The sequence below is a fragment of the Anopheles merus genome, chromosome 2R, assembly GCF_017562075.2.
Source record: "Anopheles merus strain MAF chromosome 2R, AmerM5.1, whole genome shotgun sequence".
Classification (NCBI taxonomy): domain Eukaryota; kingdom Metazoa; phylum Arthropoda; class Insecta; order Diptera; family Culicidae; genus Anopheles; species Anopheles merus.
Window position 1 is genome coordinate 44,970,798 of NC_054082.1, and position 23,623 is coordinate 44,994,420.

Sequence of the window (23,623 nt, forward strand, 5' to 3'; positions counted from 1 at the left end):
AAATCGGAAGTATGAGAATGCTAAACCATTTTTCTGTTGTATGTATTTTTTTTAATTTGTTTTTGTTGAAACATTCAATGAAAGATACGCGCGCGCAGCAGAAAACGCACACTACGACTTGTTTCACAATTCAGTTAAAACATTTTCAGTCGTAGTTTGCTCAATTGTAAAAAGAAGGTGAAGTAACACAAGAGGGTGTGTTAAGTATATAAGCATCTTTATAGTGCGTATGTTTGTGTGGTTGTGTGTATAGATGTGATTGTGTTGGACTGTGGGGAAGGCTATGACTGATCGATAATTGTGATCGATTCCGGGATAAATAATACCCCAGAAAAATGTGTCCCTGATGTGTGAGTTTATGTGTGTATGTGTACGTGTGTGTCTGTATGTATGGGTGAGTGATCCTGATACTATATCATCGGCAATAGAGTATGAGTGAAAGTGTGAGTTCGTATTGTGTATCGGAGTAAAGACAGCGTAACGACAACGACAACAAACAGAAAACAACAAACAACAAATCGGACAACCTGTGACTACTAACCTTCTGAGTATCCGCCGGCACCACCGCCCGTCGAGGAACGCAGGAAGTACTCCTTGTTCACACAGTTCCGGAGACACTCCGGTATATTGCCAATGATTGCCCGTCGGATTTCGCTCGCCGCCATCTCGCGCAGTTCCGTCGTGGCCGCTTCGCTGTAGAAGGCAGCGTGTGGCGTGCAGAGCAGGTTAGGGGCATCTTTCAGGGCACCCTGCCATTGTTTAAGTTCCGCGTTGATCATATTTCATATTTGTAACATACGATCGATTGTTCGAATGGTGACAATTTCGTGTGCATTGCGTTATAAAAAGAGAAAAAAATCCACAGAAACGTTAGAAACAATTTTTATATTTTCTAATGAATTCTCTACCCTCGCGATACGCGAATGAGAAGAAATCATTAGTGGTTTTGTGGCTCGCTACCATGCTAATCCTTTCCATGCTTGGTTACCTCTAACGATGCATGTTGGAGTGGAGTTATGTTATACCAGGAACTAAAAGCATTCCAATGGCTCACTATTATGCGTTGCCGGTATGACATGTAACAAGTATCTGGCGTAAGTAACCATCGCATCAAAAGGATTTTTTGTGGTGTTAGTATGCAAATGAGAAATGATGCCCTAGCCGGAATTATTGTTAGTAAAGCGCGTTTGTGTATTGTATGTCGATGTTTTTGATTTTTAAATTAAATTTCGAGAATTGGAAATATTCGTATGATCATATTAAGCCGTGTAGTAACTCGATAGCCGTAAGGTTAGTAGCTTTGCTGAAACTCTCAAACTCTCAAATAATCTTTTAATTCCTTAAAAATACGAATAAAGTTTCTCTACGATCGTTATATGCGATACAAATTTTAAACGAATTAGAAGATGGAAGACTGAATGATGTTTTCAATTCTGGATATTTGTGATTCATATTATTAGTTCTAAGCCGCTGAATGTTAAATGAGTGTATACAGTGGAGGTAACTGAGAATCGCACATCTCCAATGAACTCCTAACTATCAATAATAACAACGTAATGGACTGATTGTCCCTGCAAATAGAGTTGCCGCTTTCGTAATCTGGTATGAGAATGAGGGTAATATGCAATGAATGAAGCGAAATGCATGAATCGACTAACAAAAACAATAGCATCAACACAAACGGTGTATAGAGAAAAAAGATAGTATAAGTAGTAGAATAAACCTGAAATACATTGTATGGCTCATTCTCATGAACGTCTAGTGCTGCCGCCCGGATGCGACCCTGCTTCAGTGCGACGGCAAGCGCCTCGTCATCCACCAGGCCACCGCGTGCCGTATTTACCAGGAATGCACCGGGTCTCATCTAAAAGATAAGAGTAGGTATTATTAAGGAAAGAATAACAACAAAACACCCCAACGTGTTAACGTGCGTCCCTAGGCGATTTTCTTCGCTCTAGACTGTACCTGTTTAATCGTAAACTCATTGATAAGATGATGATTATGCTCGTTTAATGTACAGTGCAACGAGACGCAATCGGAGTGGAACAGCAGTTCCTGCAGGGTGTAGACGCGGTTGAGTCCGAGCGATTTCTCGATTCCATCGGGCAGGTACGGATCGTAGAAGCTCACATTGAAGCCGAATACTTTTGCTCGCAGCGCAACCGCACTGCCAATGCGTCCCAGTCCGACCAACCCAAGTGTGTCACCGCGTATTCTGGCACATCCCTGAAATCGAACGGACGAACGAAACGATTATCGCAAGTGTTCGCAATGTTTGCCGATGCTACCAACTTCACCGCCAAAACAAAAACACATACCTGCGCTGCATCTCGCACCTGTTCCGGGCCAGTAAATTTCTTGCCTTCTCGCACCATGTTTGCCAACCAGTAAGTCCGCCGGTACAGGTTCAGGATCAAGCACATGGTCGTGTCGGCAACCTCCTCGACGCCATAGCCGGGCACATTGCAGACGGCGATACCGAGCTCGCCGGCCGCCTTCACGTCAATGTTATCTACTCCGCTTCCAATCCGGACGATTATCCGGAGGGCTTTGAACTTTTCCAGATCCTCCTTCGTCAGAATGATTGTGTGCCACATCAGTGCGCCTACGGCTTCGTTTAATACCTGATAGGATGAGGCAAAGAAAACAGCAAGTTAATCAACTGCACACCAAAACGACGGTCAAGGCGCGGGCAGCGCCAGCACACGATTTTCGACATACTTTTTCATGAATCTCTGATGTGCTCTGTGCATCGCAGAATGCAACCGTGGCCACATCCTTCAGTATGGGCATCTCGATCGAGCAGTCGCGCCCATCGAGAAGAGCGACCAGCGGGCGCGATTGCATCGGTCCGTTGGAAATTGGCCCGCGGACGTCACCCAGACGTGATCGTTTCGGCATCATTGTTGTTCCAACCAACGCTCTTCCCGGCCAAACGTTCGGCTCGGTTTGTGCGTCTGTTTTTCACTTCCGTGTTCCGAGCTCGCCAAGAATCGCCGATCAACGTCCGGCTCCTGCTCCTTCCTTCTGTCCCGATCAGTTCAGCCGCACGCAGCACACACGCTCACGCCAACACAGGACCTAATTCCTGTGTAATTTTATTGTTCCAACACCCTCACACTAGGCGCACGTTGCTATTTAAGATTCCGCACAGCACTCAACACACAAACCAAGACTTGCAAATTTCTGGCAGTTCTTGATGTGAAGCTCCAAGTAGCTGGAAATTAGTATACGCCACAGCGTGCACGTGGTTTTCACACTCTCACACTACTTCTTCACACTGTTTTCCCGCACTCACACAAACACACATGCACAGTTTATTTTATATGTTGCTGTTTTACCTTTCTACCGATCATACAGTAGTAGCCCACGCAAGTTCTTGAGCACACTTTGGACGAATATTGAAATAAAACACCATATACATTTGCTGGTTTAACTGATTAGAAAAAAGGATGGAACGAATTTTAATTGTTATTTTGTGTTCCTCTTTAACAGTAATACGAAATAGAACTTGAAAACAAAAAAAAACATTCAACGGAAGCTCACAAATAACTTAATTCCCAACATTTCATAATAAATAAAGTGTCTTTTATGCCGCTTTAACGATTGTCGCGCAGTAATGACGGAATGATGACGAGAAATTACAATCTGCAATGAAAGATAAAAAAGATAACTATTATTAGTAACGGTGTCTGATGTAACGATCTAAACAGAGACAGGGAGAGCTCGAAGGAACAAAAAAAGCCAACTTAATAACTAACTTTTCTCATTTGCCCATTGCCCCAGCCTCTCTGAGAAAAGCGAGGGGAAAAGTTGTTGCAGAAAAGTAGAATGCCATCATCACATCGAACAGAAAAGTTTGTTTTCCTCTCCGTTTGCACGTCTAGAGTTTGCGTTTCTTGTAAAGTTTTCCCTCCACCCAGCGGATGTAACTTTGTCCATCTTCAATCTTTCCCATTTCTTGTCATACAATTAGGACACTTTAGCGTACATTTCTTCACTCCAATTCACCACCCGCCCCCGCCCAACCCTCATACCTCCCTTCTGTCTTCAACACAAATCAAACAATTTCCAAACAAAAAGGTCACAACTCTTCTTTGACGCCACCCTTCAGCATATTTTCTTCGCCATGTCTAGGGCGAAGCGTGGCGAAACTTTCCTCTTCCCACGCTTATGTGTGTGGCAAGAAGTTTCGATGAGTTACACCCGAGCCGGGCGAAAAAGGCCGGGTGAGAAAGAGATAAGATTGCCAACCTACTCGCACCCAATACAAATAAGTCCTAAGTCACAAGGTTAACATAGGAAAAAAGCCTCCAAAGTTTTATAAAACCAACGTGCACCAGTAGCGACTTCAAGCGGCCGAAACAACACACACACTCACAACAATCAGCAGGAAAGGGGCAGGAAACTTTACAATTCTCGGTTGGTTTTCGAAAGCACAAGTTGGTACAGAGTGCAATCGAAGGCGAACAGGGCGAAGTGTGTAGTAAGAGTCCCCGGGAATTACGGGGCAGAGATTGTACAATAAAACGAAAAGTTTTAATTAAAATGTAATTAATTTACAAGCTCCCGGGTTCTTGGGCAACCGTTGTGCGGAGAGCCAGTGTACAAACACAAAAAAGGAGATCCAAAGCAAAGGAAGTGCCGAGCCGCAGTAGCCACGTTTTAAGGCAAAATACCTCACCGACAAGATGGTTGCAACGAACACAGCACAAGGCGGCATCAGCGGGACGGAAGAAGAGCGGCAGCGGCAGCAGCAAGATGATGCTTCGTGTCCTTGCTAGATCCGTTTGCCCGCCATATTCCGCCTTCTCTCGCATGACTCGCTGGTTGGAGGCATACTAGGCAGGAAAAACCATTGGCACGTGGAAAAATAAAACGAAAGGTAAGAGGAGGACGTGTGTGTGTGACGAGAGGAGCAACTGCACGGGTGTGGGAGAAGTTTGTTTCCATAGTTAATAAAATTGAAAAACAAGAAACAAACGATGTTGTGCAGAGATTTTGCGCTGCTCCCGAAAGTTCGATCAAGCGAGTTATTCGGTCAAGTGGAAAAGTTTTGCAAAAACGAAAACAAATGAAATCCCTGAGAGGGGGATGGAACGACAGGGGATGTAACGTTCTCTCGCCAAACTAAGTTTCATATTAATTAATTTCGCTTTTCATGTTACGAAAACGTAAAAAGGAAGAAAGAAGGGAAAGATAATAATGCAGTGGGTGGTATTTTTCTAAGTATTAATTAGGAAAAATTAATACAACAACATCATCGACAGAAAGATCATTTAAGGCACACAACGACCACGTGGAATAAGTATATTTTTCAGCATCTTTAAAGCTGGGACAACAGCGTCTACTGAATCCTCTGGGCAAAGTGAGAAAATACTTTCCATCCTAAAAGCTACGACGCACGTTATACACAATAAAGGTATTAAACTTCATAACAACAATCCCACCCATACGCCCTTCGCTTTTACGGAAGGAAACAATCTCATACTAAAAACTGCTGCTCTCGCCTTTATCTCCGCGCTGTAACAGGAATGCTGAAAGAAGCTAAAACTTAAAGCTGAAACTTGCTCCACACTTCCAGTGGTACTAATGGAAGAGGGTAGGATAAGAGTTTTGCAAAAAGTGTTACCAGGAACCAAAAAAAAAAAGCATGAACGATATGCGCCACTGCTTGTAACAACAACACACACAGAGAGAATGGAAACCCATTCTGCAACCATTATCCTTGCCGTTGCGCTAAGGAGCGAAAGCGGGACAAAGAGAGTGTATATGCTTAGTCGGTTAGCTCTTTCTAGATCTCTTTCCTTGTTTCCTCAAACTGATTCATTCAACTTTTGCGAACGAGCAGAACGCACAGCTTTAAACTGAAGTTTTCCGACATTTTCCCCCAGGGGCGACAACAGAAGCGTTGGCCAGTTTAAAGAAGTTTCGAACGAAATGTCATCGTTTTGAACACCATGCACTGTTTAAACTAGCAAAGTGGTAGAGACAGAAAGCAAGAGAAGAAAAACTATACTTCTTTCCCAATTTCAAATCAATATTTTCCCCGCAGCATCTTTTTTTATCGTTAGTGTGGGGTCTCATCTAAGCGCTTGTCTTCTTGTGATCACAAACTTACCATTCAATAAATATTCTTTCAATAAATATAATCAATCAAATGATGGAAAAATAACAGTGAATTAATTAATAAACAATAGTAATAATAATAATAAAAGTCCTTTGTTGAGTAATGAATTTGTACGGTATAAACATATGACCTTCTGTCACTTGAATTTGCTGCTTGGGAATTGTATTGAGGGGACGAATGAAGGAAACAAGGAATAAAGAAGGAGTCTAGCGCAAGCGTTCAATCAGTACAGACGTTCCTCTCTCTACCAGTTGAGAAATTCACTAACTAAAACATTATGGTCCTTCGTAGAACCGGATAGAATTGGCTATCGAGATAACGACAATTCGTTGCACACGGGTGCATTAGTGTCAGTGTATTGTGCGTTTGCTGTTTCGATACTCGTAGAGAGATTGAGGAAGTGTGCATAACGGCAGTGTATTGTTCGCGCGAGTGTCACAGTGTGAGTTGGACACTAGGACATTCAGTGTGCGTGTAAAATAGCTGTGCGCGTTCGGATAGGCTCATACTTGAGCATACGCATGCGTTAGATCGTGCACTTCACAAGTGGCTTAATTGTGAAGTCCAGATACGCAACATTTGGTGCATCGAGCGTTCAAAGTGTAGAAACGTTTTCGGTGAGAAGTGTTGTGTAGCTTCAGTGCGGGAGTGCAAGTGTCCCCACAAACCGAGTACCTGACTTCCAATTCGTGGAACGTCGTTGGTGGTATCGTTTGTTCCAGTGTAGGTGCGCAAGTTACCTACACACGCACATCGAGCGTTTTCAATCTGTAGAAACGTGGTCGGTGCGATACATTATTGTGTGTCGTCGACCGCTGCCGTTCGAATTCACAAGAAATTACCAGTGCAGGTTTGCAAGTTCCTGTACAAAGCATATCGAACGTTTTCAATACGTGGAAACGTGGTCGGTGCCAGTTATTGTTTCTGACGGTCAAGCCTCAGTCTTTTGGACGCTTGTTGAACAATACATTGTTCAAGTGTTAGTGAACATTGAATTCAAAGTTGTATGTTTCAAGTGTAGGTGAGCAAGTTCCCTATACACGTACATCGAACGTTTTCAATCTGTGGAAACGCGGTCGGTACGGTATCTTTTTGCTTGTGATCGATCATCAGTCGTTCGAATACGCAAGAAGTGTTTTCAGTGCAAGGAGGCAAGTTCCCTGCTTAAGGCATATCGAACGTTTTAATTCGTGGAAAACGTGGTCGGTGCTAACAAACGTATTGTGAACAATACGGTTCGCGCGCGTTATTCAAACGGAGTGAGCGTGTGCGCGAGTGAACAATTCTCTCTTTTCGGGTTAAGATAAAGGTTCGCGCGCGTTATTCAAACGGAGTGAGCGTGTGCGCGAGTGAACAATTCTCTATTCTCGGGTAAAGCAAAGTTCCGCGTGTGTTAATCCGGGTGTGTGCGTGAGTGTGCGAACAATAAAACCGCGTGGTTTGAACTAATTCTACGGGTAGAGTACGGGACAAATTTAACTATTTTACGAACATTCAGTGTTGTGAAAAGTGTTTTTGTTACAAGTGAAAATGCCTGGTTCACCAGTTCCAACGACGTCGGCGGCGTTTGAGGAACAAGACGCATCGCATCGTGTATCACATGTGCAAGCTGCATCAGACAGCGATCATGTCCAAGCCAATCCAATACTGAGGGCAGCCGTGGCAAGAGAAGCTTCGGAGAGTGAGTTTGCAGGTTTTGAATCAGTAAATTCAAGTCCTACTTTTCCAACAGCAGCAATGCTGGCGGAGAAAAGAAAGCGAATGCGTCAGCATTTCGACCAAAGGCTGGACCGCATTGATCAAGCACTACAGCATGCAACAAGAGCGGATGCCGCTTTTCTGAAAGGATGTGCGTCACGCTTGTCGATGCTATCCACGGAATATGAAACATGGCACACCAACAATTTGGTTCTTCTTCCAATGCACAGTTCGAACAAGAAGAAGAAGAGTACGCCTCTTTCGAGAACCGCCATTTTGAGCTTTCATTGGCAATTGAAAGAAACTTGTCATCAAGTGTAGTTTCCACACCAACACGCGATACCATGCCACACACAAAACTTCCCGAAATGCGCTTGCCAACTTTTGATGGAAAGATGGAAGATTGGTTACCGTTTCGAGATGCCTTTCTCAGTCTTATTGATCGCAATAAGAATTTAGCCGACGTAGACAAGCTACGATACTTAAAAGGCTCTCTTCAAAAGGATGCTCTTAACGTAGTAGGAGACATCGAAATCACCGACGCAAATTATTCTGTTGCCTGGGAAGTATTGAAATCGCGATTCGAAAACAAAAAGCTAGTGGTGAAACGATATCTTGATGGATTATTTGCGATACCACATATGAAAAAGGAATCATACGAATCACTGATTTCTTTAATTGACAGTTTTGAGCGTGGTGTTAAAATGACGACTAGAATGGGAGTGGCCACGGAAGGATGGAGCGTGCTCTTAGCTCACATGGTCTGCTCTAAATTAGACCTGGCCACACTTAAACAATGGGAAATACATCATAGCTCAACCAATGTTCCCACGTATGACGAGATCATGAAATTCCTTCGCAGCCAAGCAACTGTTTTGCAAGCCATGGCTCCAGGCAGGAATCGAACAAGTGAAGCAACAACAGCTGGAGGCAGAATGAAAACCCGCAACGAAGTGTACAGCGTGGTTAAGCCGGCCACAAAGGTTTGTTCATTCTGCAAAAGGGCTTCACATGCTGCGTACCTGTGCGAAGTGTTTCGAAATGCATCTGTGGAAAAGCGACACGAGCTAGTGAGGAACGGACAGTTGTGTTTTAACTGTTTGTCGGCGGGTCATCAGCGAAAGGATTGTTCGTCCGGATCTTGCCGTGTATGTCAGCGAAATCATCATACGATGCTTCACAAACCGAATTCTCCAATTGATCAGTCGTCATTAGCATCAGCGTCATCACTGCCGTCTACATCAAATGCAGAAGCAGCTACACCGGCTTCTATTGTTCAACATTGTGCGCGCAACAATTTCGAAAAAATAATCCTGTTACCAACAGCAATGGTACAAGTAGTGAATGTTGACGGAACACGTATCTGGGCTCGAGCTTTACTGGATGGAGGTTCACAGATCAACATTGTTACGGAACGATTGGTACAGCTGTTGAGAGTCCAGAAGAGGAACGAGCATCATCTGCTTGGTGGAATAGGGAAGGCACAGCATTCGTCTCATCATTCTGTGAGCCTTGCTATCCACTCTCACTGCTCTACCTTCAAGGCAAGCTGGAAGTTCCATGTGCTGCGAGAAGTGACGTGGGACCAGCCAGCACATGCAGTCAATCCGGAAGGATTGAACCTACCGAAGGGAGTGACGTTGGCGGATCCTCATTTCTATGAGCCAGGGCCAATTGATCTACTTATTGGGCGAGAAGGTTACAACGATCTACTTTTGGGTAACATTCTTCGGTTGAATAGCCCAAAACTACTACTGCAAAACACGGAGCTGGGTTGGATTGTCTCAGGTCAGGTAAGCCAAGGTCTAACACACTCTTCCTTAGTGCTCAACGTCATGACGCTGAATGACCAACTAAGCCGGTTTTGGGAACTGGAAGGCTGCTACTCCCCTGCGATGTTATCCGTCGAGGAAGCTGAGTGTGAGGCAGCATTTGTACAAACAACTTCACGAGACCACGAAGGCCGTTTCGTGGTAGCCTTACCAACGCGTACTGAAAGGCTTAATCAACTAGGTGACTCTTATGAAGCTGCATCACGGCGGCTACAATCGCTCTGTAGGCGATTAAATATCGACTCGAAATTGAAGCAGGAATATTCTAAATTCCTACAGGAGTATCTCGATCTAGGACACATGGAAGAAATTCCATCTGACCGCCATGACATTGGAAAGACATATTACATGCCGCATCATTGTGTAGTACGACCCGACAGCCTCACGACTAAGCTAAGAGTCGTATTTGATGCATCCAGTTCTACTGATACAGGGGTATCCCTCAACGATGCACTGATGGTGGGACCTTCAGTGCAAGATGATCTTTTGTCGTTGTTACTCCGATTTAGAGTACCCAGATTTGCGATTTTGGCTGACATTGAAAAAATGTATCGCCAAATTTGGGTGAAGGAATCCGATCGTCCACTTCAACGCATCCTGTGGAAAGAATCTGCTGATGATAGAATTCGCATCTATCAGCTGAAAACCGTTACGTACGGCACAGCCTGCGCACCTTACTTGGCCACCCGTTGTCTGCAAGCGTTGGCTAAGGAAGGAGAAACAAGATATCCCAGGGCATCCAAGGTCCTCGAGCAAGATTTTTACATGGATGACATGATCACCGGTGTGGAATCTGTTGAAGATGGCCGGATTATTTGCAGCGAAATAAATCAGCTTCTACAATCGGCAGGATTTCACCTGCGCAAATGGGCTTCAAACTCGTCTGAGTTACTGGAGCAAATACCAGCTGAACTACAAATCGAGGGAGATGTTTTGAACATCGATCGCAGCACATCCATCAAGGCTTTGGGTTTAAGATGGATGCCATCATCGGACCAGCTAGGGTTTAGTGTGCCTGGTTGGAAGGAATCAGAAATCATCACCAAACGCATTGCGTTATCAGACTCAGCTAAGTTGTTCGATCCTCTTGGACTGTTAGGATCAGTCATTGTAGTAGCAAAGTGTTTCATGCAGGAGCTCTGGAAGAACGAAAATACCTGGGATGAACCTTTGGAGTCTGAACGGCAACAATTCTGGTTGCGCTTCAGAGAACAACTCGCTGATCTGACTAGCTTGACAATTCCACGACGAGCAATTGGTGGAACAGTGCGAATTGAAGCTCACGGATTTAGTGATGCTTCCCTACGGGCTTATGGCGCCTGTATCTACATACGAGCAGAATCGTCCGATGGCCAAGTCTCAGTACGGTTGTTATGTGCTAAGTCAAAGGTGGCACCGATACCTAATACCAAACGGAAGAAAAACGTGTCCCTTCCACGGCTCGAGTTGTCGGGAGCGTTGTTACTATCACACTTATGGCAGAAGGTGAAGCAAGGGGTGAAATTGGAGCTTAAAATCAACTTCTGGGTTGATTCAACGATAGTTCTTCATTGGCTTTCAAGCAGTCCTTCCCGTTGGAAACAGTTCGTTGCGAACCGAGTTGCGGAAATCCAGCACCAAACCTACAAGATGCCTTGGAGTTATGTGGCCAGCGAGCACAATCCAGCTGACATTATTTCCAGGGGAATGATGCCTTTGCAGCTCATGGATTCCCAACTTTGGTGGCAAGGGCCCTCATGGTTGCATCTTCCAAGTCAAGCTTGGCCTACGAACAAACCCAATACTGAAATTTCCTCGGAAGATTTGGAAGAGCGATCGATTGTAGCCACATCTCAACAGGTACCGCCAAATTTTCTATTCGATCTTTCTTCATCTTACGAAAAATTGGTGCGACTTACGGCATATCTGCTGCGATTCATGTACAATTGTCAACCGACACACCGCGGAAATCTACGAAAGGGGTTTCTAAAAATAGATGAATTAGTGTCAGCGTCTCTAACGCTCGTTCGTCTGGCCCAACAAGAAACCTTTGCTGAGGAGCTTCGGGATGTTCGTCAAACTGGAGCGGTCAAGCCGAACTCAAAACTGAAAACGCTAACACCTATTCTGAAAGAGGGTATCCTACGTGTGGGTGGTCGTTTGCGAAACGCGCCTGTTTCGTATGAACGCAAACATCCGATAATTTTAGCGTTTTCTCACCCATTGACCCTACTGATTGCGCGTTCTTATCATCGACAATATCTGCATGCGGGACAACAAGAGCTCATATCTAGCCTGCGTGAGAGATTCTGGCTCCTTCGCGTACGCAACCTGGCACGAAAGGTCGTATATGAGTGTGTAAGTTGTTTCCGATCCAAACCAACAACGGCAGAGCAAATCATGGGAGATTTGCCCAGCGAACGCGTAAACCCAGTTCTCCCATTCTACAACACTGGTGTGGATCTGTGTGGTCCATTATTCTATAGACAAACCAACAAGAAGGCTGCTCCAATCAAATGCTATGTTGCTGTTTTCGTCTGTCTTGTGATCAAGGCAGTACATGTGGAGCTTATTGCCGATTTGTCTACTCCAGCCTTCATTTCTACATTGAAGCGTTTCATAGCTCGTCGCGGTAAACCATCCGTAATCCAGTGCGACAACGCCAAAAATTTCCGGGGAGCTGATCGAGCGCTCAAGGAGATGTATGAGCTGTTCCAGAAACAACAACATCAGGATGCTGTTACAACTTACTGCGGAACGGAAGGGATCACCTTCAACTTCATCCCTCCGCGGTCACCCCATTTCGGTGGGATCTGGGAGGCCGCAGTGAAGTCGCTTAAACGGCATCTCAAGGCGACGATAGGATCCAGTATCTTGCGGCGAGACGACCTGGAAACTATCTTAGTTCAAGTGGAGGCTTGTTTGAACTCGCGACCGTTAACTGCACTTTCCAACGATCCAGAGGACCTGGAAATTCTGACACCGGGTCATTTTTGATTCAACGGGCGCTTACATCGGTCCCTGAGCCATCTTATGCTGAGATTCCAGGCAACCGCCTGGACCGCTATCAACAATTGCAGGAGTATGTTCGGCGGATTTGGAAGCGATGGAATCGAGACTACTTGTCTGGTTTGCATCCGCGTACCCGGTGGACTTCAAGGCGAGACAACGTTCGGGAGGGCACTATGGTCCTGCTGAAGGAGGACAACCTTCCCCCTCTCAAATGGCGCTTCGGCCGAGTGCTGAAGATTTATCCTGGTGATGACGGCTTGGTTCGAGTGGTTGATGTGAAAACGAAGGATGGAATTTACAGAAGAGCCATCACCAAGATCTGCATACTGCCCGGACAGAAGGAAGAAAGAGAGGTTTCGTAATAAGGGTTGAAAGCTACCTTTCAACGGGGGGCGGCTATGTTGAGTAATGAATTTGTACGGTATAAACATATGACCTTCTGTCACTTGAATTTGCTGCTTGGGAATTGTATTGAGGGGACGAATGAAGGAAACAAGGAATAAAGAAGGAGTCTAGCGCAAGCGTTCAATCAGTACAGACGTTCCTCTCTCTACCAGTTGAGAAATTCACTAACTAAAACATCCTTCAATATATAAGAAGTAAGCTTGAAATACATTTGCTACCTTATATTGTTGTTAGACTATTTAATATATTTGGCATAGTCTAATATTTACCAAATAAAGTTTCTTAAAGAAATATTTCCTCTAATTCGATAACTTTGTGCAATATTTATCGACCTAGTCAACCTAGTCTGCAGGATATTATTACATTCCGCATCAACGAAGCCTTTGTAATAGGTTCACGAGGAACAACGTGTTTTCCACGCCAAGAGTCCTGCTGTAACGCAACGCACAACACAGCGCAGCAGCAGCTTCGTGGCGAGGATTTTTTAAAGTCCGTCAGGCGGAAGAGTTTACCGGCATATTCCAATAAACCCGGCCACAGTTGGCGTCACCCGGCCTAGCAAGGGAAGTAGGAAGCCCACAGCGTATCGCGTCGCACTCTTTCCACAGTGGAAACAGTGTTGCCATCCCAAGGTTGCTGCTGCTTTCAGCTTTGCCGCCCCGTTTGAAGCGTGCGCCGTTTTGACTTCGATGGAAACTTCCATGTGTTTTTCATCCTCCACCACACACACACATACACATGCACTTCTATCTTTCTCTTTTTCTGGTAGATACAAGCAGCATACAAGTGTGACCGGGACGGAACGTTTGCCGTTGCTGCAGAGGCGCCATACTATACAAGCAGCACACAAAACATATATCGCACAACCTACAAGCCGGCATTTTCGCCCAACGGTATAATGCTTCATTCTTTGGCGTTCGACAAACGCCCTCAACATATTGAGGGGACAAACATTTCCTTCCTCCAGTTTTCCTCCAGTGCAACAAACGGAGCGGAGAGGCGCGACGATGAAAAGTCAACGATGACTTTGCTAGAACTTTTCGTCTCTGCGTACTTGCCTCCACACAACACACCAGCAGCAGTGGGGGGAGGTAAAAGTTCCGCATACACACAGCAACAAAAAGACACATAGACACACACACACACATACATTTCTAGCTTTCACTCATACTTTCGCATCCACAAGCCGGGCGAAAAGTTAGAGGAAAAGTAACTTTTCGGCAACGGCTTCAATTGACCTCCGGGAGGGAAAGAGAAAGAGAGCGAGAGAGTGCAGGAGAAAAAGAGAACGGCGGGAACTTTTCCACCGACCGACTAACATCCCTTTCATCTCGCCCTCGCACTCTGGCGCCGGCAGTGGAGCGTGGAGCGCGGCAAACACGACAGCAGCAGCAGCAGCAGCAGCTCGAATAGCAGAAGTTGTCGGCAAACTTAGTTCCCGAACCGGGGACAGAAGTTTTGGTGGCAAAGTTTGATGGGAAATTGTGCACGCAACCTCTCCCGCCCCTTTCCCGTCCACAATCGTTCAAACTACGACGACCAGCGGCGCGCGGGCGATCTAAGGAAGGAAAAGTTCCGTGGATAGGGTTTTTGGAACTTTCTCACAGGCAAATTCCGGTGTTGCAGTTGTTGTGCTGCTGCTGCTGTGTGTGTTGTGGTGGGTTGGGAGCGTTTGTTGTGATCCTTTTTTGCCGGGACCAAATACTTCCGCAGCCCTACCTTTCTCTCCCTCCACTTTGCAAATGGGATAACTCTTTCGCTTGCTCTCCATTGGCGTTAATCGGTACCCTATGCCTTGTGAAATACATTGCCTCTTCCCTCTTACCCCTTACCCTACTAAATTTACTCATCTTTAGCATAGACACACACACACATACTCTTTGGAAATTGTTTCAACCTACTGCAGTCGCGGATACTTAAACGCAATAGATAACAAGACAGTACGCGAGAGTGGGACAAAACGAGTGCCAAATAATCCGCGGGCGAGAAAGGGTGGGGGGGGGGGGAGTTGGTAGAGAACTTCCGTCAACTAACTTTCCGTTGAGCCGCCGCGGTAATTGAGAAAGGTTCTTCTCCCCCCACCCAACACAGGGCAACACGCGCTCCAACATCACCACCAACGTTCGCGGCCTTTTCTTCTGTCCCTTACTTTAATCAAAACCATAACCTGGAAACCCGGCAAAAACTCCAAAAGTTTGGTGAGAAAAGTTTAAGTCCGGAGAAAACTTTTCATCGTGCGGCACCACACAAACACACGCACACCCTCCTAACCGGCATCACCACGCCGGCAGCTGAACAACTTTGAAGAAAAACTTTGTCTGCTGTGCCTTCAAAACACTGGGCGCGACCTGGCTGGTGGGGTTGCGGTGGGCGCACGCTGGGTGAAGAAGCATCATCGATCGCGATGTTGTTTTTCTTATTTAATGTTGAAATCTTTGCAAACGGCAATAGTAGGTCTCTTAAAGATGAAGATGATGGAGCCAGCGCGGCACAAAGTCTTTAGCGACAACCATTTCTTTTTTATGACTTTCTCTGTCGCTCTTTCCCTCTCTGTCTCTCGCATTGGCCTTTTTTTTTCATTGCTATCGTCGCTCCCCTAGACCGGCCACGAATTGTAAGTGAGATAGTTACTGATCCAAAAGCCATTAAGCACACAGCACAATACATAATTATCTCGACCGCTCCACCCACCTCCCTGGAGTGCCCACACAAACCACGGAGGGACCGGCGACTACGTTCGGTGGCCGCGCATGAGAGGAATGGGTAATGATATTAGCAAACGACAAAAGGAATCATTTTTGTGCAATTGTATATACATATTAACGGTGCCAAAAGACTAGCGTCACCGATATCGCAGTGATCGTCCGCCAGAAACCGAATGGCAAGGGCCCGGGGTGTAGTTTCAGCTTGGCGATGGGTAGGCGATGGGGTGGCGACAGCTTCCCTTCCCCCGCTCCGCAGATGCTTTTCTTCTTTCGCCCGCTTTATGCTATGCTGCACATGCGCAGCCGCTTCCGGAATGTTCTCGTTTCCCTCCGTCTCATCCTTGTCCATCCTCCACCCGGTCGGGCGGCGTGCGTTCCACCAGTATTCATTTGCCGCCAGTATCACCGCCACCACCCGCCACACTAGAGCCCATTGGACCGGGGCACGATTGGAATCCATTATCCGGTTGCCACCTTCGAAGGACAACCACCCCACCGTCCTCCCGCCCCAACTCCTCTCCCGGCACAAAAGCGGGAACGGAAGAGCCAACAACAAAATAAGTCTACACTGTAACGTGGAAGACCGACAAGGAGGGGGAGGGGGGGTGTACGCGATACACAAGCGCTCTTATCCCTTATGTGCACCCCTACCTCCTCCTCACCCTCCCATACAATGTCAGCCATACCGACGGGGAAACAGACACAGCCGGCAACATCACTGGATGGTGGGGTTTGGGTAGTACACGGTTTTAGTGGATAAATTTATGAATTTCTTCTCCCACTTCCTCTGCCAAACCACCCGCCCCTTGCCCAGTGGGGGGGGGGGTGTAGTGAAAGTCCCCTTGGTTCTGGGCGCGAGAAATTTGAGAACGCTCATGTCGGAATTGGAGAGAAAAGAGCGAAAGCGAGAGAGAGAGAGAGAGAGAGAGAGAGAGAGAGAGAGAGAGAGAGAGAGAGAGAGAGAAAGTGCTGTGTGTGTGAGAGAGTATTACAAGTAAATATTTATTGCTGTAAAAACCTCGCCTCTTTTAATGGCTTACCCTCCGCCGCCCCTCGCGCCTTGAATGCCGCTCCGTGGCGCTACCATTTCCCATTACCACACACACACACACAGGCCCTCCTCGCTTAAAAAGTTAAAGAGTATTATTTTCCATGAGGGAAAAACTTTAACAGTTAATTTGCCTGCGTTTTTTATGTAGTTGAGTTTTTAGCTCTCCTTTTTTTCAATCTTGGCAATGCTGCCTTTCTATGAATTGCAACTCAAAGAAGAGTTGAGAATTCATAATAATAATAAGAGGAAGAGGAAAAAGTAAGGGAATATTTTTGATGTTGTGGGTTCCTTGCCGCCAAGAGTTGTTTTAATTGAAGTTTACTCATTTCAATGTTTAAAGTGAGGGTGGAAGGGATTTTGTTTAATTACCAACGAGAGCAAAGTTTCTACTTTTTAAAGGCGCATTTATTTCAGTGTCTTTGTTAATCATAAGCCATTAGCATTTTGTAACTTTATTTTATGATATAAAATTACATTTTTTTTTCTTTTCCTTCCATCATTATCTTAAGCCACCAGACACCGTGCGCCTCCATTAGAAGTTGTACAGACTTTTCATCCGGTGCACTGTAGTTCACATTCATCATTCCGTAATTGCCAAACGGCATCCGACCCTGGATGATTACTAAAAAGGCAAAATACTATACACTCTTTTAGTTTTTGTTATTTTTGTTCTGCTTTAATACCACAACAGCACAAACGAAAGATCCAATGCCAAGAATTTAACACTTTCGGAATACCATTGTGCATCGAATGAACGAACGAATTACAAGGCAAGCGGTTCGGGAAGTGCAACAGAGCAAGCGGAAGCACAACACGCGCCGAACCATAATTGGGAGAATTTTGGGAGGAGCAGGAAAAACTGTTTCCAACAAAGTTTGCTTGACAAACTTTCGACAGCGAGTCACGACGAGCAAATGGTACACAATGGAGGTAGAAAGGGAGAGATATGGCTGGTAGTGAGAAGGGGAAAACCGAGAGTCAAAGCCTTGCGTCGGGCGTCGAAAAAAGTTTTCCATGATTTTCCCAAAACTAGTTCGAACTGCTTCCTCACTGCCCACGCCAAACCTCCAACACGATACTTGTTCGTCGAAGGATGGGAAAAGTTTTACACACAGCCAAACTTTGATTCCTTCCAGAATTTGCTTTCGCACCTCAACTCATTCGATTCGACCCTCTTCGCGTTCAAGCATCCTTCCCTTGACGGTTTGCTACTTTGGTACTGTACTGGTATAGCGTATGTCTGGCTCAGAATCAGAAACGAAGTGAGTAGCAGAATTTAAGCTAGGAGGAAAGAAAGCGCTCGAAACTGTGGTAGAATTGGAGCGATCGAAGAAAATGCTAACCGCTCAGCACACATTAGTAGCAAGTTTCGCTCGGGCAAAAGTTATGTAAGTCTACAACAACAACATCGGCCACACTTTCACCCTTTTTGTCCAACACAGCCCCTCTTACACTCTCCACTTTCTTTCACTGTACGTACACTAGGACCATTGTGGTCGGCGTTGTCTCCGGTTGACTGCTTCATGGTGCAGCAGCGGAAATTCCGGGAAAACATTGCTTCCACTTCTCCCCGTCGCACGATTGGGACAAGTAACAGTTTCCTCCCTCTATTTTCTACTTGCACAGCAGCCAGCCATCGATTGAGCAGCTTTTTTTTTTCTTTGGAAAAGTGGACGAGCAAAAGTTGTTGAGCAATTTCGCTCATCTTCCGCCCTTTCTCCCGTTGAAAGTGTTTTTCACTGCAAGCGACAAAAAAATGGTTGAAAAAGCCGGAAAAGATGCTGCGCTGCAGTGTGTGGCGAGACAGGTCGTCCCTCCCCCTAACGGTGACAATGTTTTTCCCCTTTTTTTTTCTTTATCTCTCTCAGTTGCGGACAATGTTTTCGGGGACGGCGAGAAGAGGAGAAAGCAAGACGAACACAAACTTTATGGTAATAGTGTTTGGCGGAGGAGCTGTACATACGGTGTGGCAGGGCAGAAGAGCGCCACATACCGGGGGGTGGTGGTGTTTATGCTGGGAAGGTAAAAGATAAACTCCTGGTGTCCCTGGGCCCAGTGCATCGGGGGGCGCGTGGAGTTGCGCCAACGCTGAGCGAAAAACTTTTGTTTTCTTTCCTTCTTCTGGTGCGCGCAACCACCACCCTCGGAAGCAAGATTACGTGGATCGGATAGAAGGAAAGTTTGATGCATGGATGGATATGTGCAGCATTCCACACGGTGAGTGGAAAGGGAAACTTTCCTGACTTATCTCATTAAATGTGGCACGCTTTAAAGAAGGAGAAAACCCCCCAAACCCGGCTGCATTGCACTGTAGAACAGGTGGGCGACAGCACCGGACGCGGCAGAGCGGCAATAGAAGCATACTTTACATTGTACATTTTGAGAAGAATGTTGTGCCAATTTTTCACGTTTATCTTTTTGCGTTGGACTTAAAAATTATTTGCTACATATTTGTAAGGATTTTTTTTATTTTTAGGTGGTCACAAACGTTGTCAGAGGCGTTATTGTAACCGTAACGGTGCAATGTATGCTTGTAACATTTAACAGTAAATGCATTTTTTTTTCTTAAACTGAGCACACTCATTTACGGTACAATCGTGCGCAGGATTCGGTTTCGTCAATTTGAAGCCGTAAAACAATGCATACAAAAAACTACCATCATATCTGACGGTGAAGCAGCAGCTGCTGCTTTACCATTTATAATTATCTCCTTATTTTTGCGTCCCTCCATCCATCCACATTGTTACGCGGAAACGGTTCCGAGTACTTTGGAGGGAAAATTAATTTCCTCATTTAACGGTGCCATTAGATGATTTATTTCGCAAAACAAAAAGTGCAGAGAGAAGAACAAGTCGATCTACCTGCTCGTACATTTACATTTTTGCTTCACAATTCCTACGCTTTTACAGCACAGACGACCACCAGGGATATGAGCGCCAATGTTTGGGGAAGTTTTATGTGTAAAACCTGCCCAGCTTTCCAGAATCGTACATTTTTTATCCGTTTTGTTTCGCCTCAAAAAATGAAGGAGAATAACAAGCATCACTTTCATCATATGAACAATGAATGCCATCATGACTGTGCTATCCAATATCAAGCCCAATTTTAGTCTTTGCTTCGACTAGTAACTTAAAATTGGTTCTGGAACTTTTGGACTTGGAGATTAAAATACATTTCCACGAAGAGTTCACAGACGTATTTTGATAATACACCTGCGCAGCAAAAAAATCTTGGGTGACCTTTTTCCTTTGAATTTGGTTTATTTTTTTCCTTCCTACTAACTACCAATGAAACAACGGTAAAAGTCGATCAAGAAAAGTAAATGCAAGCGTTTTTTGCTTTTTTTTCGCTTAGAACGCATTATCGGTTACACCATTCGCTTCTCGTGCGCCATTTCAAGCGAATTAACAAACACGGTAGCAAAAAAACACTCTCATAACATATTTCTTTGAGGGCGCATTGCACAGCTACCTAAGCATGAGCATTAGCCATCAACGAGCGGGGCCGGTGAGGAGGAAAGTTCGCGGAAAATATCAATGGTAAATAATTTAATCTATCCAATGGTAGAGCACCATTCCTATGGGTTCAAAATGTAGCGCATGTTTACCACTCCCCAGCACGAAACCGGCGCAGCATTGCTGTGTGTTACGGTTGATTTGTAAAGAGAGCAAAAATAAACGACGTTGAAACCGAAAATAACACACTGATGAATATATCGGCAGTCACACATTATGTGTTCCATTCCCCCAACACTCGACCTACACCGCTCTTCAACGACCCTTCCATTTTCCGACACAATCCTAAAGCAAAAAACGAAAGCAGCAATCCTACACTTCTTGACACATATGTGCATTTCTTTTGTCTCACTTGAATATGCTGACCTTGTTGGATTTCGTTCGTGTCCTCAGTGTTTCATAATGGGGCCACCAACGGTCCCCCGACTTCGGAATTGTTTATAGATGCGTCAGCAGAAAAGCACTCGATGATACACACACATACACAGAGTGCGATGAACACACGATGCGTTAAAGGGTACGTTTCGTCTCAAAAGAAAGAAAGATTCGCTAACTAAACAAAATACAGTGTACATGGGGAACCCCTCTTATACTTATGCGCAAAGCGAAAGACAACTATTTTGCACTGCTAGCAAAATTGCAACAATGTTGGGGATAATAATAGAATATTCTTTGTTTTGCCACAGCTTCCATGCGGAAATGTCCTGGAGCCAGCAGATTGAACAATGCGACAAAAACATACTTTCACGTTGCAAGCAAGACAAAGAAAGCCAAATTTTGCACGAATTCACCAACCGTATGTAACCAATAATATGTAACTCGAGCTATTTATTCGCGAAAAACAAAAAAAAAACACTCGTGCATCACCACACAGGGAACGATCCTGAAGCGTTCGAGTTAAGAATAGATCGATAACAGAAACAGCAGCAGTGGGGCGAAGGGAGTAGATGCGGGCGAAATACTTTTGCATACTTTTCATTTTTTTGCCAACCCTCCCTTCTACTCTGCCCTGAAATGCTCCACCACTTCTCAATTGACGCACCGTTTTCGTCGCTTGCCGCTATACAACGATGCGCCACCGAATGCGTTCGGAGTCTTTCCACCGGCTTGGGGCTTGACCGAAGCGATGAAAATAATATATGCTTGGTCTGCCAGGTGAATCGAGCCGTGCACAAAAACAAAACACTTTCCGCACTACACACATCCCGCAGAAAGTATGGGGTGTCGGGGGTAGGTACAGACAGAGGGGTGAGGAGGGGGTTTGGTTAAAGTAAAACGGCGGCAAACGCACCACACGTTACGATCAGATGTTCTTTAGGCTGGCGAGGAAGCAACAACGAAAAAAACAGCAGCAAAGCCAATTTCGTAAATGAAACGACCGGATTTTATTATTTCGCACAACACAACAAAACAGGGCGGCAGTGGTGGGGCGGCGTCTTAAAAATATCCGGGCTCCCCGTAATGAGACAACGCTGGTTGGTGCAACCCGTTGTTGTGCGTTTATTTTGGGGCCGAAAAGATTGGAAAATAAAACGGAAATAAACACGGGCGGCAGCGCGGAACAAGAAATCGGTTTGAGTTTTTTCGGGAAAGAGAGAAAGAGAGATGGAGAGATGGGTGGCACGTAAAGGTCATGGCTTTGTTTGCAACAACGTTGTTTGCAAGGCGAGGGTTTTCACATTAGGAAGCAGTAAAATACAATTTTTGAGCTGTTAGGAGGGGAAAATGGCGTTAGACAAGAGAGTGAAAACTTTTTTTAAAACGATGTGTTTTGCATTCGTCAGATTTTCCGCGTGACGGATATGTACGACGATATTTTCGACCATCAAAACAACAAATACTATTGTGGGCTGTTTGGCAGACGGCGTTGGTTACACGATAAAAATGAAAATAACATTTAAAAAGCGATTAAGTACGATCAATTTCGAGTGTTACACATTATTGCAATTAGCGATGAAAATCCACACATGTTTTATCAAAACAAGCGCAGCAATTTCTTTTTTATATAAATTTCGGTATTAAATTAAGACACATTGCGGAAATCGGAAAAAAATCTGCAAACAATATTAGTTCATCTTTTGAAGCTGAATCATCTGAAAAAGCTCCACAATAAGTCACTGAATTAGCAATGCAGAAAATAGTTGTTAATAAAATTGATTTACAATCGTTTTCCCACATTTCCCACTGCCTCTGCAATGCAAAGCGATTGCATCTCACAAAACTAAATCCTAACACCACCACGAGGAGCGGAGAAAATCCGCTGCGCTGATTTTCACAACCATTCGGCGTATTAAATTTAGTTCATATTTTCCGCTATCCACTACTGCAGTGTATGTATGTGTGCCCTGTGTGAATGTGCAGCGCGAAAACAAGCGTTACACCCCCCCCCCCCCTCCTTCCCTCCCTCCATCCCTTCTGTTACAAATGCTTCAGCAGAGAAGCACCGGCGGTCATTGTCTGCCGGGTCGTCTGGTCTTTCTTCGCCGGTTGAATATTTATGTCGCTGGCAACGTCAATAACCGCGCACCACACACTCCGGAGCGCGATGGGTGGCGAGAGGCTTGAGATGGTGCCAGCGCGTGCGGACAACACACGGGAGGTAGAGTACATGCTCGTTCGTTTGGCTTGCTCTTGAGGATCGCAGTGATCGTGTTTGAGTTTTATGATCTGCGGAAAGGCAGCTCTCGCGGCACGCGGTACACCCAACCAAGCTCGGAGAAGAAGCAAACTGAGCAAACGACCACCCCCTTCAGCCCCAGTCGTCATTTGCCAACCTCCACCAGCGACTGTCCTCTCTCAATTGCCACCGAACCCGAAAAGGGAGGTAGAGAGGCACACCATGCTAACTACGCAGATGTTATTTAAATATACAAACATCGTTGAAGCTATTTTTAACCCGAACAGCTCCCAACCAAATAGTCGCCCCACACACACACACACACACATATTGTAAAGAATGGTCATCTTACGGCGCATCTTACACACAGCCAAGCTGCAAAACCAACCCCTTGCAGTTGCCCTTTTGCCAAACCACAGCTCTGAAGAGGAAACTTGGAATGCATGATAATGGCGTTGCAACGCAATGGTAGACTGAGACTGGAGACACACAACAGCGTATGGCAGGCCGCACTGTTCCTGATTGCTGATGAGCAAGCAGGCAGCTTCCATTTTCTCCGTACGCCTATCACTCACACACTGACTGGCTGCGTGCTACACGATCGGAATCATTTATCGATTGATATCGACGAGAAAAGTACACACCCCTACACAGCCATACCATTTACACATGCTAAAGT

At 45.4% G+C, this 23,623-nt stretch overlaps 2 protein-coding genes across 11 annotated transcripts in view; one reads left to right on the forward strand and one right to left on the reverse strand.

Annotated features, from left to right (window-relative positions):
- Positions 1-23,623, reverse strand: part of LOC121587871 (C-terminal-binding protein) — a 52,922-nt gene that overhangs the window by 7,104 nt on the left and 22,195 nt on the right. For 8 of the 10 annotated variants that reach the window (XM_041905127.1, XM_041905125.1, XM_041905118.1 and 5 more), the window contains exons 2-6: positions 2,722-3,436; positions 2,319-2,624; positions 1,966-2,226; positions 1,724-1,864; positions 542-749 (exon numbers count right to left, since the gene is read on the reverse strand). In XM_041905127.1, coding sequence (XP_041761061.1) covers positions 542-749; positions 1,724-1,864; positions 1,966-2,226; positions 2,319-2,624; positions 2,722-2,904 — 1,099 coding nt within the window. In that variant the 5' untranslated portion in view covers positions 2,905-3,436. The remainder of the gene's footprint in view (positions 1-541; positions 750-1,723; positions 1,865-1,965; positions 2,227-2,318; positions 2,625-2,721; positions 3,437-23,623) is intronic. The other 2 variants (XM_041905123.1, XM_041905124.1) reach the window with 2 other exon arrangements.
- LOC121590847 lies at positions 9,751-12,636 on the forward strand. The gene is made up of 2 exons (XM_041910902.1): positions 9,751-9,841; positions 9,940-12,636. The coding sequence occupies exon 2, from the start codon at positions 9,961-9,963 to the stop codon at positions 12,634-12,636; it is 2,676 nt and encodes an 891-aa protein (XP_041766836.1). The 5' UTR covers positions 9,751-9,841; positions 9,940-9,960.